We start from the raw sequence: 17,484 nt of genomic DNA, 5'->3' as shown, positions 1-17,484 counted from the left end.
TGTCACAATGATTAGTGCGCCTGTTGGATAATGCTAAGAGTTTTTTTTTTTTTTTTTTTTTTTACTGGAGAAATTAGAGATCCTCTGATAATTTGTACTTTAGTTTAAGTGAGAATGAGCTGTAATTTTTTTTCCCACCATCTCACAGTTTGATTCGTCCATGTTGGAGTTACCCTACAGGTTAACTTGCCCCTTTGTACTTATAGTTAGTTTCAACAAATTGCCATTGAACCCCATGTACTTAAACCATTGTCTATTCATTTTATTTGTAGTTATATAATTCATAAGTTATTAGGATAAATAAAATTTCTAAATCCCCCACATAGTTTCATTTTAGTACATATCTTCTGTTCACCTGGTTTTTCCTGATTATTGTTCTGAGCTTGTTGAGGATAACTCAACTCTTATGAGATATTAGCGATTATGACCTTCGACCAACCAAATGAGCTCTTAAATGACATTTTGTGGGTAGATACAATTGATTGGAGTCACATAGCCACATTTCTTGACAGTAGAGAAGTAGCGTATAGAAATTTGATTAGATCATTGAAATTTGGTTGTATTGCCTAAGTTATTATGGTCTTATTGAAGGACTTTTTTGCTTGTAAACGTTTTTTTCAACTTCTCTTCCATGTTCTAGCCTGAGGATATATTTTACGCCACAAATATTTTTTTCTGTATATAATCCAAAGTAAACAACTAGTCTTTTTGCAAAAGAAAACCTCTATATTTGTTCATGTGAAAGTGCTTGTTGAGGACAACTCAACAAGTGCAATAAGTACAGTTTGCACTCAACAAGTGCAAACTGTACAAGTGCAAATTGAGCCCTTGACATGTACAGTTTAGCTAAGGCATTTCTAAATGTAAAATTATTGGAGGCTTGACGTAACAGTATAAATGTCATAAAAAAAACTAAGTTACAGCACTCTCTTTAAATAAACAATGAAGTGAGGGATTCATTTCCCCTATGTGCATGTAACGTTGTCTTGCTCTGACATAGTGGAACCTGGGTTTAAACCACAGAGTTCCTTGCTTTTGAATAAATAGACTTCACATCACAACTACTTATCACTTGCAGCAGGGTTTTAATTTCACCCTTGATTCCCTTCTTGCTCACAGTTTTTTTTTCCCTCTGCATATTGACTTTTTCCAGGTTTCAGCCTCTCCGGGCTAAGCAAGTATCAGCTCCTCCTCCAGCCCACCCACACGTATGCGACTGCACGCACAAACGCACGCATGTACCCGTGAATACACATCACCGCCACCACCCACGGTGCATTAACAGATATTTTCCAGAGGGACACCCGTTGCTTCAGGGTCCAGGTGTCTCTGAGACCACTGACCCATGTTATCTGCCAGCCTCAGCAAGCAGGCCTCCTCAAAAATTAATCCTGACGCTGTCATGCTGCTCCTCTTTGCTCACAGTGATGGCTCCCTTTCTGGGCAACAATCCCTTCTGGATCTAAGGCACTTGGGACTTAGATACGGTTACCTGAATGCTCTAGTCCCAGGTGAGGAGACTATCAGTTGAAAAAAAAAATGGAGATAGAGTGACCAGGATTACAGCTTGTTCTGTGGTAATTATAAGCTTTTTTTTTTTATGAGACGGGAGGTTGGAGCAGTGAAGCCAGGTAAAACAGCTGCACAACATAAAGGACTCGTCTTGATTCTCTTTCAATTTGTCATTTTCCAACATTCTCTTCTACTTTGTTCACTAATTCTGTAGCACTGTTACCTTAGCCACTCCTTATATCCTGTCTTATTATGTCTGGGCTCATGAAGGTGGGAGCTAGATAGATTTTCAGTTTTATGTTTTAGTGCAACTTATTTAAAATATAATGATAAAACATTTACACATGTATTTAATACTACAAAAACATATCTTGATATATTTTTGTCGTACGCCAACATAAAGCAGAGCATAAGGAAATGCTTTTTTTTAATTTTTGCAATTAAACATCTCAGTAGCATGGCTTACATTTATATTCTTATATCTCGACTTAAAATTAGATGCAGCCAATGTCCTTTAAAAGTAAACTAATGAATAGAGTTCCCTGATGTATACTTTTGCCCTTATTTAAATAAAAAAATAGAATTGCCCCAATATTGATATTTTTCAATGTTAAATACAATTGTTATTCTTAGCATATTGCATTTTTGGAATAAATGGGTAAAATAAATTTAATAAAATATTTACTCAAAACAGCAATTTTTTTTGTAGAAAAGTAAAATCTTTATTAAGGAGGCAGAAATAAAAAAGCACTGGTATTACAGTGATATGTTTGGCATTATAGGATGCAACTGTTATATGAATAATTTTTTAGGTTTACTTCTGACTCTCTGGGTTTCTTCAGAACATTATTGAACAAAAGGCATCATGAATATCAAAGATCACACATGATATATATAAGAGATAAAACTGCGGAGAAGTTTAAAGTCATCTTAGAATGAACAGCATCTCAAAGAAAATAGAGAAAAATATGAACCAAATGAAAACCTTTCAAGATGTCCTGAATACAATCACAAAACACCAAATTAATACAAGTTTGTGCTTGTTATGTGACAAAACAAAAAAAAGGGCAATTTATCCTTCTGCGAGGCAGTGTATTCCACAAAACGGATAAATACTTTTTTATTGTGGAGCTTTAGTGCTCCCATTGTCCCACACTGCTTTAACATCCCAGATTCCCCCCCCCCATATCTTTGATGAAACATTTATGGTGGGAAAAAAAATATTCAGCGAGAATTATGCCGCTAACGAGACAGTGCTCTCTGACTTTGTTTTAGGCATTGCATCAATTAGCGTCAGATTTCTCCAAGGGCCATTGAGCCATGTGCCTACATTGAGTGGGGAAGGTGTGTACAAGAGTAAATGGTGCATGACTATCTAGCTGTGTAATTTAACACCTTTTAACATGCCTGAAGCAGCCTTGGTGCATCAAGGTGTTTTTCTCTTTTAAACACCCATGTCTGTTAACGTTGAAGTACATCCACATGTCTTTAAAATGCATGGCTGCTTCTGACTCTCTGGGTTTCTTCAGTCTTTTTTTTTATTATTATTTTTAAAGATGTGCGGCTGAGCTGGGATCAGTCACTCTGGGCAGTTATTCCCTTCTTTTCCTCATCCGAATGCCGTGTAGCAGAAGGGATAGAATTTTAATGCAGCTTTGCTTGATTTATTTGTCTCTACCTCAAGTGAAACACTAGCCAAGGCTGAACAAGAATTTGTAAGACTTAATAAAACATGCATTAAGGCATCGTGGCGTAAATATTTCCTTCGTGTTCCTATATTTGATGTGACTAATGTGATCAGTTTCACCGTTCATCTTCAGAGGACATGGACCCAGGACACTTATGTGATATAACAGTGAGCAAAAATACCACAACATTGAAAAAATGACACAAAGTTTTACAAAATCCATCTCAAGAGCTTCCTTATTTAATTTAAGACAGAAAAGTATTCATTACTTGATGCTGCTTGTATAACATATTAGATGGATTGTTTTATTTGGATTCTGAGTACATTTAGTAAACATGCTGATTAAGATTGCAGTTTTTGACAACCTGATATTAGCTGGTAAATCAGATTGTTGCCAGTCTGAGGTTGGCAGGTGAGCAGACATACTGATAGTAGTTTACAAACTGTAGTTTAAATTAATCTTATCATGCAGGACATCTTTAATTTTTTAGCTCATCCAAGAGCCTTTGTATAGCTACTAACATAAGCATTTCTGATGCAGACTGGGCTTGTATTTTGCGATGAAAGTGAGCAATGTATTTCAGTACCTTCCTACAATTGCCTCCAAACTGTTTGGGAAGTAAAATAACATAAGCGTATTGTATACTGCACTTGTTTACAATGGAAAGTATCTAAGCCTAAACTAAGTGCAGATGTTGACAACATCTGGTGATGATATGAAGAAAATACAGTACCTAAATCCAAAGGGAGCTACAAAAATTATCTTTAATATTTCAATAGTGATTTGTTTAAAAAATAAGGCAGAAAGTAAGGCATTCTGATTTAAATTAAGCACTTACGTATGAGTTTCTGACCGTCCTGGAACGCCTGAGTTTATGCTTCAGCTGGGATCAGTCTCTATCGTTCTGGTGCTTCTGCACATTGTCTTAATTATGATGTTTCCCTCTCCTTACTTCTAGTCCAGCCTTCCACTTCTTACTCTTCTGAAGCAGAACTAAAGCTGGCACCCTTTATTTATCCATTTCTTACTCACTCCAAATATTACCTAGAAGCATAGGCCATTTTTAAAACTGCTTTTTATGTTTTTATTATGGCAGTTGTAACATTAGATTTTTTTAAGATGGGAATCTCGGTTCTTTAATGGTTTTAAGCTAACAAATATCTTATTCCAACATACCTCTCGTAAAGCGCAGGATGGTTCTTTAGAGTCTGAAATCACTTATTTTAAGTGTGAGTCATTTAAACTAAGCAGCCCAGAGGAAAACATAATTGTATGGTAGATATAGCATCATATGCATACTATTGTTCATGGTTATTGTTCTTTGCCTAAGGCGTAAGTACTTAGCAGAGGACATCTCGTGAGACATAGCAGTTTAAAAATGCAGTAGCATTTTCTTTGCATTATCTAGTTGTATCAGTGTCTGAGGTGTCTGAATGTTGAAGGCAGTCCTTTACATGTGACACGCCATGTCCAAGTTTGGTACTCTTATTTAAAACTATAAAAGAAACATTCAACTTTTCAAAATAGAAAAAGAAAAAGAAGCTTGCCTGTAATGTAAAGTTTGCAACCCAGGAATCGATTTTTATTTTTTTTTATAATAAACAGAAACTTATTTGATAAATTTGCATCTATCTTCCAGAGTGCATTCCCTGCTTGTAATGACACTCTGCTGTATCTTTGCTGGGTATTGATGTAGGAAACAAAAGGTGGCACCTTTAAAATATGAGCCATTTAACCTTATTCAGCCTGATTTTGTGTTTCATTTCATTTAATTGATATTTGTGGTTGGTGAGCCTGCAGGTGTGGAACTTTTTAAATATTCTCCTCCTGTCTGCTTCCTTAACTAGCAATACCCCTGCACCTGCAGCACAGGGAGACAGGGTGAAAGAAGCATGGTATGTTCAAAAAACAGTGATAAACATGCAGCTGATTGAGTTGATAACCTCAGTTCCAGGAGCAGCTGCCTTCGGGAGGTGGACTGTTTGAGACTGGAAGGGTGGAGATATCTACCCTTTTCAGAAAGTGCCATGTGCAACATCTCGACAGCCTGGAAAAAAATATTTTTGGTCTTTGAAAGAACTCCAAAAAGGGCCTGCAGTAACTGTATGTGGTTTTTTGATAAAGCATTGCAACTAAGTCTTATGTGTGGTCTTGTAAAAAAAAAAAAAAGAGAGAAAAGTTTAAGAATTTCAAAAATTATTTTTTACATATGAATAATACTTCTTAACTACTCCGCAACATTAAAGTATTTTCTTCAATATCAAAACTGAAAATTCAGGGATATGACAGTTTTGAGACAAGGTTTCCCCCAGAAAACTTTCAAAGCCCAGTGGTTGGGTGCTAGGGCAGTTTTTAATCCTGCTGCCCTTCATGTTTTTGAGTTACATTTTTTTTAAAATTGACAGGAAATTTTAAAATATCACTTGATAATTATGTGTTATTAAAAGACTGGAAGATTAATACCTGAACAAGAAGGTCTTTAAAAAAATGCAAACATTTTAAAAAGACTTAAATAAACATGCAATGCTTATACTAATGAGGGCACAAGTAAAGCCTGGTGGCCCGCCAGGCTTATAATACATTGAACAAATGAGCATAAGATTGCACTGATGCTTTTTGAATTCTGTGTTGCTATTGTGTTCTTAATTCAGCAGCAAATGTAGGTCTTCATTTCCCAGCGTGGTGCAGGTTACAGAAATATATCAGCTTCACTTTGCTGTCTGTCTTTACAGCTTGTCATATTCAAAACTAAGATCTAACCTTTGCAGTGGGAATATTTTGTCAGCTTCTTGGTTACTAAGTTGGAAGTTGAAACAAAAACAGAATTAATATTTTGCAGCAGCATCACACGTGAAGTCAAAGACACCTTCAGAAAATGACGGGCGACATTGAAAACATGCACACAATGTGATGAAACAGAAAACAAAGATACTGCAAAGCAAACGCTCTGCTATTAAGTAAAGCCAGCTTTTAACTCTCTGACTTCAGACTACAAAGTGAAGCCACAGCAGTTAAATTGTATAATTAAAGTAGAAATGCTGCAGTTCTGTTTTTTTTTTTTTTTTTTTTGGGCTCCAGGCTGAGCCTGGTGTCCGCTGGAGCGTTTATGTTCCCACCCAGAATGCTTTTATTTAAACGTTTATGTCTCTTTTTGCTTAAAATATGTATGCTAAAATAAACCAAACCGACATAATGTGACACAATGTGACACAATGTGCAATACTGCTATAATTCTTACATCTTCTGCTGCATTTATAATTACACGATTTACAATTAAAACAAAGTGTCATAATTATCTTTGGGTAATTATTTGCATTCTTCTCTTCTTCTGCAGAGCTGCTAAATCTGAATGCAGACTGTTAAGATGGGGTGGTAAGGATTGAACAAATGGGAATGCTATTTAACAAGTGTAAAGTTATGCATTTCTAAATGTTTTAGGCTCAAAACAACACATGGTCAGATGCAGTCATTATTCAAAACAAAACATTACAAAATGCCCTTTAAATCTAGCATCAGTAATCAAATAAATGGTGGTATGCTTTAGATTGATATTAGCTTAGGCTTATTTTATTTATTTTAATAGCATATGGATAGATTGGAAATATTTTTTATAACATAACATTAATACCCACAACTACTTTTGAAGCAAAGCTGTAATGGTGCTATATGACTTAAAATATAAATAATCACTTTGCATGTGCAAATACTGCACATATAAAGTAGCAAAGGGAAACTAGATTTTTGTTTTGTCTTCAATTTTGACGAATGTATTAGTAAGAGACCGATAAAGTTTCATGGTAATACACAGATTTACATTAAATTAACTATTTGTCCACAGCTGAAATTGGTTTGTTTTCACCTTATTGCTCCATCCTCAATAGTAGCTTTCATTCATCCTGTTTGTTAGCCATCTGCAAGCCGAGAAGTGCAGCTGCAGGAACAAACTAATTTGAACAACAATAGAATGGCAAAGAAAATGCCCTTAAAAGCTTTAAGTAATAAGTTCTGGGTCAATGGGATCTGGGGATCTCGGGGCCGTGAACAGTCAGGTCAGTTGGAAAGCAGACTGCACAGCTGCTCACAGTACTAGGAAGTGGATGGGACCTAAAGGCAGAGAGTGATAATAGAATCAGTTTCTTGTGGGTGAGCTCGATGAACAGCCTTGGCTACAGGGCTGACAGTTAATCACTGAATAGCAAAGAGCAAAACCCCCAAAGCTTCAACTCTTGTCTTTGATATCAGAATGTGTTTTAAGGAATAAATAAGACACTCTTCCTTATGCTGCTTCAGAAAAGATTCATAAACAACATCCAGAGCTTCATTAAAATGGTGCTCAAATGACATGATTTGTCTCCTGTAGTGCTGCAGTAAATCTGAAACCTGAAAACGTAATATTAATACTTCTTTTTATGCGCAAAACTGTGTGTGTGTGTGTGTGTGTGTGTGTGTGTGTGTGTGTGTGCGCGCATTGCACTAGACTGAAGTGTTATATTGGATGAGAAAACAGGATGAGTGAATTGCAAATAGTCATAGTTTTATCCAGTTTCTGCTGATGGTGTACAAAATAAAGAACACTGAACTCAGGGGTCACGATCATCTACAATCCATTTTTTATTCTTTTTTTCTATGTTTGTAGCTTTGCAGCTGTCCTGAAACAAGTTTATATCAACTTGTTTTACTAGTCTCTGGTCAGATGTTTATATCTGTTTTATTTTTCTCTGTTTTTGTTCTCCTCAGACTCTTTACAGCTGCCCATGCTGGTTGGACCATCCCCAGTCGGTACTTGAGTGAGTGGGCGCTTGACAGAGTTAGCACCTCGAAGGTGCAGGAGGTGTGACATAGTCCCAGCCTACCACGCATTCATTCGTACCAGATTAAGCTATTGCATGATGCTGCAAGCAGAAGGCCTGGCACAGGCGATTTACCATCCCTGCCAGACTTAACATCTTCAGACGCCTCCTCTCTGCTCGGCTAACGTCTCCTCGGGAAGGACTGCCCAGAGTCATCCGCAACTCTACTAACAATATCACCCAAAGGGATGACTGGAGGTCACCTTGCACAGGTGGGTCTCATATATCATGCATTATTCCAAAATAGGGCTGGTGCCCATCTCCAGCACTGGACAAGAGGCATTATGCACAGCGCAAATCTAAAATGTGATGCATTAAACATTTTCATTTGGACTTTGACAGTGTTTTAAAAGGTTAGAATACATTTGTGTTTTTCTGATCTCATCGATATCCTGATCTCATCCTTTTTTTAAATGAAAGTCAAGAGGGGAGAAAGAGCCCCTAATAAGTAAACAGTAGCTTTTTTTTTATCCTCATACTAAATTTCAGTTCACAATCATCTAGAAACCCATTGAATCTTTTTTTTAAAGCTTTTTTTTAGTCTACATTATGAATATAGTAGCTTATGGATAAAGCAGAGATAGACAATATTTGTATATAGCAGGATTTGCAAAAGAAATGACATGAGCCAGCAATCAGTTCAAACTTTGATTTAACAGTAGATGACATTTGTATTTTGATTGTTTATTGAATTCTCCTTTAACCCTGAATATCTTGGGTTTCAAACATCATGCTGTTGAGACGCACAGAACAACAAAAGCAGAGAGATATAATTGCAACATAGAAAAAAAAATCAACACAAAAGCGATAAACTTCAAAATCGTAGAATTCAAAAGAAAACCTTAAGCTCACCAAAAGAAAACGAGACAAAAAGACAATGAAGTTTGCATCATAGTCGATCCTGTGCTTTATGGCCAATCCTTTCAGTGAATGCATCTGTGAAGGAGAGATGAAGTAGGATGGGTTGCCGTGTTTTTATTGCTAGCAATCAAAAGCAATTACATGCACAACAATGTGGAAAAAATACTTACAGCCTTGTTAACTAGACCGTACTGAAGGCAGACCGCAAAGACAAGATAGGAACAGAAGCGTGAATATCAACAGAGAATGTAAAGACAGAAGGACGTGGTTGGCTAAATAATTTTGTGGAAATCCAGTGATGAAGGTTGCATCTCAGGCTGCAGTGAAATGTGTTTGATTCCACTTGAATTCAGCAGAGTGTCTGGCTTATTTAAAGAGGGGCTGGAGGATCACATGTTGATTCTTTAGAGCCTTGGCAAACCAAATTAGCTTCATTCTTTTATTTGGAAACATCTCATCAAGTCTTAATTGTTATGACCACCTGTGAAACGGAGGGTTGTGGAGTTCTGTGCATCTGTTTCCTTATGATAACTGCAGGATTTTCGCTGACTGAGTCCAGTGAGTGGGCACCAAATGAGGACCACAGGAGACAGGGCGACAGATTGCATTCCTTCAGATCATGTAGTTTCCAACGCGATGCGCAGCATCATCCCAGCCACGCTGCTGATCTCCAGGTTTTTTCCATCCAATGAAAGCCTGGCATGGTGCCTTTGACCTAGATATTTAGCTGCTTTAAGAGCTGGTCTTTTCCAAAAAAGAAATTTAATTCAAGTGGTTCTCTTTATTGTGCCTTGGACATTATCTGTACCCCTGGAACCGTTAATGTTAGGATCTTAGGTTGTTTTGTAGCTTGATTTGATTCTAGTTTTATTATTATTTGTTAGTTTTTTTTTTATTTTGGTTAGATCAGTCTTGTTGCTGTTTTTTTTAGTTCAGTCTTTTCTTAGTGATTCTAGTTTATCCTGCTAATTTATTGTGTCTAGTTATTCTTACTCAGGTTTATTATTTTTAGTTTGCTTTACTGTAAGATTAATTTGCTTGTCCCCCGGTGTACTCTTCCTCACCAGCTGTGTCACTGTGTGTCTCTCTCTCCCACTCCTCTCTCTGCCTTCTGCTCTTTCCACTCACATCTACAACCAGTTAGCCAGTCAGCCCAGGTCCATTGTTTCAGCATTCAACCTCCCACTACTTAAGCACCTCTTTCTCAATCACTGTAATTTTTTCCCCTGGATTCCTGCTTTTGTTTTGTCTCTGGCTTCATGTGTTTCCTGCTGAAATTTTTTTCTGCATTTTTTCATTAAATAATTATTTATGCCTCTGCCTCTCTGCATTTGGGTTGTTCATTGACCAACTTACAACATGATGTGTAAAACTCTTTTAGGAGGGATTTTCGTATAGAATAAGATAGAAAGTGGTCTGCAATTTTACAAATGGAAAACAACAAAAAAACAACAAGCTTTCAGTTTCTTTGACAAATGAAGTGTAGTGTGTAATTGCACTCACCCTCCTTCAATCTAATACCCCCAAAGTAAAACTCTGAGCAAGCAAGAAAGCATTAAATTGAGGAACAGCCAAGTGATTTGTTGCAACTCTGAAGAAACTGAGGAGATTCACAATACATGCAGAAGAATCTGTTGATATGAGAACTGTTAGTCATGCATTACAAGGATGTAAAATTGATCAAAAAGAGGCTAAAAGAAAGCTATTGTTAAAATAATCTGATAAGCCCCATAAGCAGTTTACAATAAAGCCAGTTAGGAACACTGCAAACATCCGGAAGGAGGTTCTCTGTCCAAATCAGAGAAAAATGAAGCGTTCTACTCTGTATGCACAATGTTATGCGCGGCAGAAAACCAATACTGAACATCCCCATTGATGCCATTTCTGCCGTGAAACATGGTAACAGCATTATTCTGTGGGGATGCTTTTCTTCAGCAGGGACAGGGACGCTGGTTAGAGTTGTTGGGAAGATGGATGGAGCTGAAAAAGGCTGTCCTGGAGAAAAAACCCAATAGAAAATGCAAAAGATTTGAGACTGGGGAGAATGATTATATTCCTACAAGACAATGACCCGAAACATAAACCAGAGCAATGACAGGATAGGATAGAATAGATCAAAGCACCTTTATGAGTTAGAAAAGCCTGTTAAAGACCAGGCCTAAAACTAATTGCAAACTACTGTTAAGACACAGTCGGACTGAGCCTGAGGAATTTGTTCAAGGGGCAGTAAGTAGGATAATTTGATTGAATGAATCTGTGCCTGAGATTATGTGAAAAAGTTTGCAGCTACATTTTGCAAAAAAAAAAACAAAAAAACAAAAAAAACAAATCTGGTCCTGGGATTAAATTAAATGTCCATCTGAAAATGAACACTGGCATTCTTCCAGGACATGCATGTTTTATAGGTTGTTTCTGTTCCAGATCTTGTTTCCTAATTAGTCCTAATGTGCTCCGTTAGCCTAAAAGAGAGAACTGCTTGTCCTGTGAATAGTCAAATTAGACAGGCTGGAGGGAGGATGTAATGTAGGAGCAGTCAGGTATGCTTTCCAAACGGTGCTGCAAGAGAGAGAGGGTTGTAATCAGCAGCTAGAGGTGTCTAATTGGCATATGGGTGTGGAAGAGTCAGGGTGGGTTGTTCAGTCAACCGAACAAAGAGTACATTCTGGTGATAGAAATGTGAGAGAAAAGCAAGAGTAAGAAGAAATACAAATGACTCCAATTACTTGTAAAATAGATGGAATCTTTAAAGTACAGACCTGCAGAGCTGGTGGAACTGTAAAGGCTGGCAGCTTCATATTACTGCTAATAAGTTTGTTGGATTGCCAAATGTTGAGATTTGTGTGCACACTGAATTTATTTTAAAAATGACTTTGGAATAAAACGCCAAAGCTCGAACAAAATTGGACCGTCCATCAATAACTGTGCATCTGGCTCCCCACGTCCAGGCACCAAGCCATCTTCTTCTCTACATATTTTTTCATTAAACAAAATTCAGCACCATGAAAACACAGAAAAATCACCAAAGCCAAAAATGTAATCTCTCCAAACAAGATCAAGCAACAGAAATTCAAAGCTTTGGACTGCCACAGAAACACCATGTAAAAAAAAATCTAAAATATCAAATGCAGATTTTTTTTCTTTGGTAGTTAATCCACCATTAGATCCTCTTCATGATTTCTAATCACTAAGAAAAAGCTTAGTAAACTCATTATTTTAATTTGATCTGCAAAATTGAAAACAAATACCATTCAAGCTGACGTCCATGTTGTAAAGATGTTTTATTTTTATGCTCAGTATGATAAAATGATTTTTTGAGCTAATATACACAGATGTCACCATCAATAAATGATAAACATTAAGCTACAGATGAAAGGATTATTTTAATCTCTGTAAACACTAACATTAATGTCTTTGTCAATGTTTATGAGGAAAGAGTTTCTTCTGTTGGGCACATAAAGTGCTTTTATGTTGGATTTCTGAATAGCAAAGTGAGAAGAAAAAAAAACACTCAGAGAGTTTTTGCTGAAAAGCTCATCAGCAATAACAAATTCCTCAATAACCATGTGCTACAGTGCAATTAAATTTTGTTCTTGTCAGTGGCATGGATCTCTCCCAGTAAAATCCCAAACAAACTGAGAATTAAAAGTAGCAGAAGAAACAACAAATTACAAGTGAAACATGTAAATGTTTTGTTACTTTGTAAACTTACATTTTTCTGTAGGTCTTTCCATCTAGCTCAGTGTTTCTCAACCCTGGTCCTCACCGCCCCCCTGTCCTGCATGTTTTAGGTATTTCCCTTCTGCCTCACACCTGAATTTTATCTCTGGGTGATTAACAGGCTTCTGCAGCACTTGATGGTCATGCAATCATTTGAATCAGCTGTTCTGGAATAGAGGCACATCCAAAACATGCAGAGCAGGGGGCGGTGAGGACCAGGGTTGAGAAACACTGATCTAGCTGTTCATGCTATGCCTGGTTGATTTATTTGTGTTGTCTGTCTAGCAGGAGAAGCTTGCATAATCCCCTACATGTATGTGGTAAACTGAAATAAACTGTTTCCGTTGGGTGGAACAATGTGCCTCATTTGAATGGTGGCACTGCATACATATTATGTTTCTGAACTCAAAGTTCTTGGTTTTATTTCCTTAAAGCAGATAGTCTCGGTGACATTCTCATCTTTTCCCTTATGATCAGTCCCTTCCCACCTCTGGTTATTCTGGCCCAGGTTTCTGGATGTATTTCCTATTAAGATAGTGATGAATTTCATTTTATCCTCACAGGAGTAAGAGAGGCAGCAATGGGCTGGACTATGACTCTGAAAGATGACTTTGGGGTCAGCGCCTGGACACGGCACACTGGGAACTTCCTCAGCCTTTTCCTTCTCATCTCGTCTCTCTTTCCCATTCCAGCCCACTCGGACATTGTACTTTCCAAAGCCCATCATTTTTCATGGAAAGCAGGTAAAATATTTTATTGTTGCCCATTGCCATTGCTGTTTTCAACACTTATGATAACTTTCTTCTGCAAAGGAAAATCGGTAAAAACATTTAGAAAGTGAAATGTGTTGTATTTATTCCACAATGGTGTTTTTATTTTATTTTCTCAAATAAAACATAGAATGGGATGTATTTCATTGGAAATAAATATCAACTCTTCAACCAGCTTCCCTTTCCTTGAAAAAGCAAAGTGACCTAACGGCATAATGCTTCTCTTGGGTTTGTTTGGTTTTTTAGTGTCAGTTTTCTCCAACACAGGGTTTATCATGTCGGCAAAAAAAAAAAAGGTTTTGACCTCATTTGACCATAGCACTTGTTTCCCAAATGTTTGCTCTGTTGTTGCTATGTGTGTTTTATAGCCTAGTTCTGCTCTAAACTCCTCCTGAACTTTATTCCTGTTCCTATTTCCTGATTTCTGACTGTTCCTGGGTTGCACCAGGCACAGATCTTGCATCATTCCTCCATTCAGTGGGCCACTGCTTCTGCACCCAAGAGTGTGAAAATAGATTCAATTATTTAAGCAGTTTACTTAAATATTTACTTTAAATACCAGTAGTCTGAGTATTTATAAAACTCAATAACACACATTTTTCTTTGAGTCTAGAATGTCTCATAGAAGTTGCATATTTGAACGTGCACACCCACCTATTCTTAGGTATGTTGCCTAAAGTGTAAGAGTCATTAACATATTTAGAAAACAAAGATAGCAAGCACTAAGCAATCAGAAAAAGTACTTTTATTTTCAGAGAAACCCACTCTTTGGAGAGAGTAACCACTTTTTTTCTTACCCACTCAGCATAAATCTTAGTCTGCTCGACATCATCAAGCCTGCAGGTCTGTATGCCTCGATGGTTAGCATAATATTTTTTTCTGAGTGACTGTGCACCGACACTTCCACATGTGACAAGCAGAGTAGGAATAACAATGTAGTTGAAGCAGTTAAACTTCAGACTCAACTATGTGCACAGATTTCATCTGCTGAAATGGTTTGAGAAGAAGTTCCACCCTGTTTAAATGTTTATTAGGAAATGTGTCAATACAAAAAGTACATTTACATTGTAGATTTCCTGGTTTTATTACAAGTGTGGATACACTACAGTATGTGCATATAGTTTTTTGTTTATACCCAAAAATTATATATTTTCTGAGAACCATATCCCAAGACACTTTCATGTTTCAATTTTCTTTACAAAGAATTTTGAATAAGTTCTGAATTTAGTCTCTCCTTGCCTCAAAAACTCAATTGAATGCGCATTTGCAAGGCTGCCAGAGCGGGAAAACTTGGCCTTTCCACACAAAGGCCCCACTTGCTGTGCGATTAGCACTTTCATTTCTCACTCTGTGGTTGGGTAATGACACTGCCTGTGTGATAAAGAGATTGATTAATTTCACTTGAAAGCGCTTATGTTCAAAAGGCATGTAACCGGGACACCAAGCGCTAGGATTTGACATCCTTCCAGAGCTAAGATGGCTTATGAGTTGTTTCTTGACTGGAAAAAGGAAATCAATTCAGAATCAAGAAAGAGAAAGTCAGTATCCAACTTATGCCTGTTTGCCTGCAGGGAAGCAGTGAGAATAGAACAAATGGTACTGAAATGTCTTGGAAGTTAAATTCTAAAACAAACTTCAGTCATATGGTGCAATGTGGGTAGCTGGTGTGTGGTGTTGCAACAGGATGCAATGTTAGATTGAATAAAATTCCACAAAACTTTCTCAAATTCACAAGTTTTTCTTTTTTAATGAACAAAACTTTTACTTGAGCTTCAGATTTTCTTAAAAAGGAAATGACTTTGCACCACTAATAGATTTTATATGATGCAAGCAATTGTTAATCGAAGTACAAAATTACCTTGATTAAAAAACTGAAATGAGTTATGCACTTTCTTTATTTTCTGAAATAATAAAATGTTTTTGCTACAAAAACAAACAAAAAAACAAAGTAACTTTCTTATCAAGATTTTTGTCCCGAATACAGATCCAACCTATTTAAGACTAAGTATTCCTAATTCAATGGCTGCATTAAGATGAATGTAAACACTACAAACTGTGAGGACAATTGTGTAGTTTAAATGCTAACTATTCTGCAGCGCTGGCTCTGGGTTATTGTACTGCTGTACAAGCCACTTGGATTCTCTGGTAGAGAACAGATACCTGATTCCATCAACTGAAGGTATCCATGGACTAAGAAAACAAAGCAGCCCATATTATCACATTAGCACCACTGTGTTTGACAGCCAGCATGATAATGTAATTTCTAAAATACTCCATAAGTTTCAATTGTCTTCTCAGTGCATATGACTTCCAATCAGCTCACAATATTTCTAATGAAACAGATAACGGCGACATTAGATGACACCTTACCGGTGATAATGGCACACTTTCTTATCCCCCTTGGGTAGCACTGTGTTGATTATGTAGTGTTGAGAAGGAACAATGCACTGTGGCTCAGGCAACAACGAGAACACCATCTGGACATATTTTGTATAAATGAAATTATGTAACTCTTAGAAGCAAAGCAACAAAGACGAGGAAAAAAACGTAGGCAAAAAAGCTAATTTCATTCCAAAGACAACATTGAAACCCAATATTACCATGACAACTACATTGTACTCGGCACATTTGAATTCTAAATTTGGCTCATAAGCAGCCTTTTTTTTTTTTTAATATGTAATTGCCTAAAGTTTGATCTGCTCTAAATTAGCACAGCCACACTATTGTGTTTGGTGTGCCTATCTAGGCCAGCAGCATTGTTGGCGGACTCTTTTATGTGAGCCAGTTCCCAGAGCTGTAGCTAAGCTCTGAGTCGACGGCTCAAACAGGGAGCAGCAGCCATTTATGCTTGACCTTCATCGGTGCCTTTAAGAACAGAATAGAGCACTGAAACACTGTGCCTAATGGACCTATTATTTAACTCTTTAAGATAACTGCTCACAGATGTTCTCTTGCAAACAGCCTCACTAGCCTCTTTTTTGACACATTTACCACAAAATGACAGCATGGAAAGTATTACAAGATGGAAACAAAAACACCAAGGTTGCCTGTTGGGGAATATGTGCTACTTTACAAAGGACAACAGTTTTCTATTGATTTCCGATTTAACATTACTGCTGAGAGGACGTTATGAGGGCTGTCACTTGGAAACTTAAAAGCTGCACTTCACACCAGTGGTGTCACCTACACAGCACAGGGTTATCTATGCTCACCTGCATGTTGGGTGATTAATGCGGTTACAGTCATGTTGTCCTAGGTGTATCTTGTCAAAGGAGTGTTGGCTAGTAGTGCACACAACACGATAAAAACAATCTATACTCCTTCCTTGTGTCATTGCATGATGATGGAGTGACCTACCAAGCACGAACAGGACAGTGTTGTCTATCATTATGAAACCCTTGCAGACTCTGTTCTTCTGAGAGTGTCTCTACCCAAACCTACTGCCTTGCCACAGCCTGTTTGCAGTTAAGGTCATCTTTAGAAGTGGCTTGTGTTAGCTTGCATTGTCCTATCCTCATGTATAAAGGCAAGGCATTTTATTTGTACTACGTATTTTCAGCAACTGGGCAATTCAAAATACTTTAAATGACTGAAACCACAAAAGATGAGATGAAGAGGAAAACAAGGAGAGATTGAAAAATAGACAACAGTTTATGATGTTTCATTTATTAATCAAAGTCAACTCTAAGCAAATGGGGTTTTAGTCTTCATTTAAAGGAACTCAGTGTTTCTGCATTTTTGCAGTTTTCTGGCTGTTTGTACCAGATTAGAGGAGCATAGAAACTGAATGCTGCTTCTCCATGTTTGGGTCTGATTTTAGGGATTCAAAGTATCCCTAAAATACTGAGTGTTCTAAAAGGTTGATACAGTGACATCACATCTTCATTGTATTCTGGTGCCAAGCCAACCAGTTGGTTTGGTTAAAAGTGTCTACCAAATGTGTTGGCATAAATATAACTTCCAATAAAGAGTTAGTTTCTTGTGAATAACAATTGTTTTGTCTCTAGATTTTTCCAGTTTCAGGGACAGTCGTAGAGATTATGATCTTTTTCCGGAGGGGATATATATTTGATGCTTAATTTGGGG

The 17,484-nt window shown here is 37.2% G+C and overlaps 1 protein-coding gene across 5 annotated transcripts in view; it reads left to right on the top strand.

The window, feature by feature from the left end:
- The window catches only part of thsd7ba (thrombospondin, type I, domain containing 7Ba), a 211,742-nt gene that overhangs the window by 40,613 nt on the left and 153,645 nt on the right, over window positions 1-17,484 (top strand). For all 5 annotated transcript variants that reach the window (XR_001664524.1, XM_007570353.2, XM_016680858.1 and 2 more), the window contains exons 2-3: window positions 7,938-8,262; window positions 13,192-13,371. Coding sequence is in view for 4 of the 5 variants with exons in the window: in XM_007570353.2 (XP_007570415.1) it covers window positions 13,209-13,371 (163 nt within the window). In the remaining variant the exon portion in view is untranslated. The remainder of the gene's footprint in view (window positions 1-7,937; window positions 8,263-13,191; window positions 13,372-17,484) is intronic.

This window comes from Poecilia formosa, unplaced genomic scaffold (genome assembly GCF_000485575.1).
Source record: "Poecilia formosa unplaced genomic scaffold, Poecilia_formosa-5.1.2 Scaffold259, whole genome shotgun sequence".
NCBI lineage: Eukaryota > Metazoa > Chordata > Actinopteri > Cyprinodontiformes > Poeciliidae > Poecilia > Poecilia formosa.
This window is presented reverse-complemented; position numbering and strand designations above follow the sequence as displayed.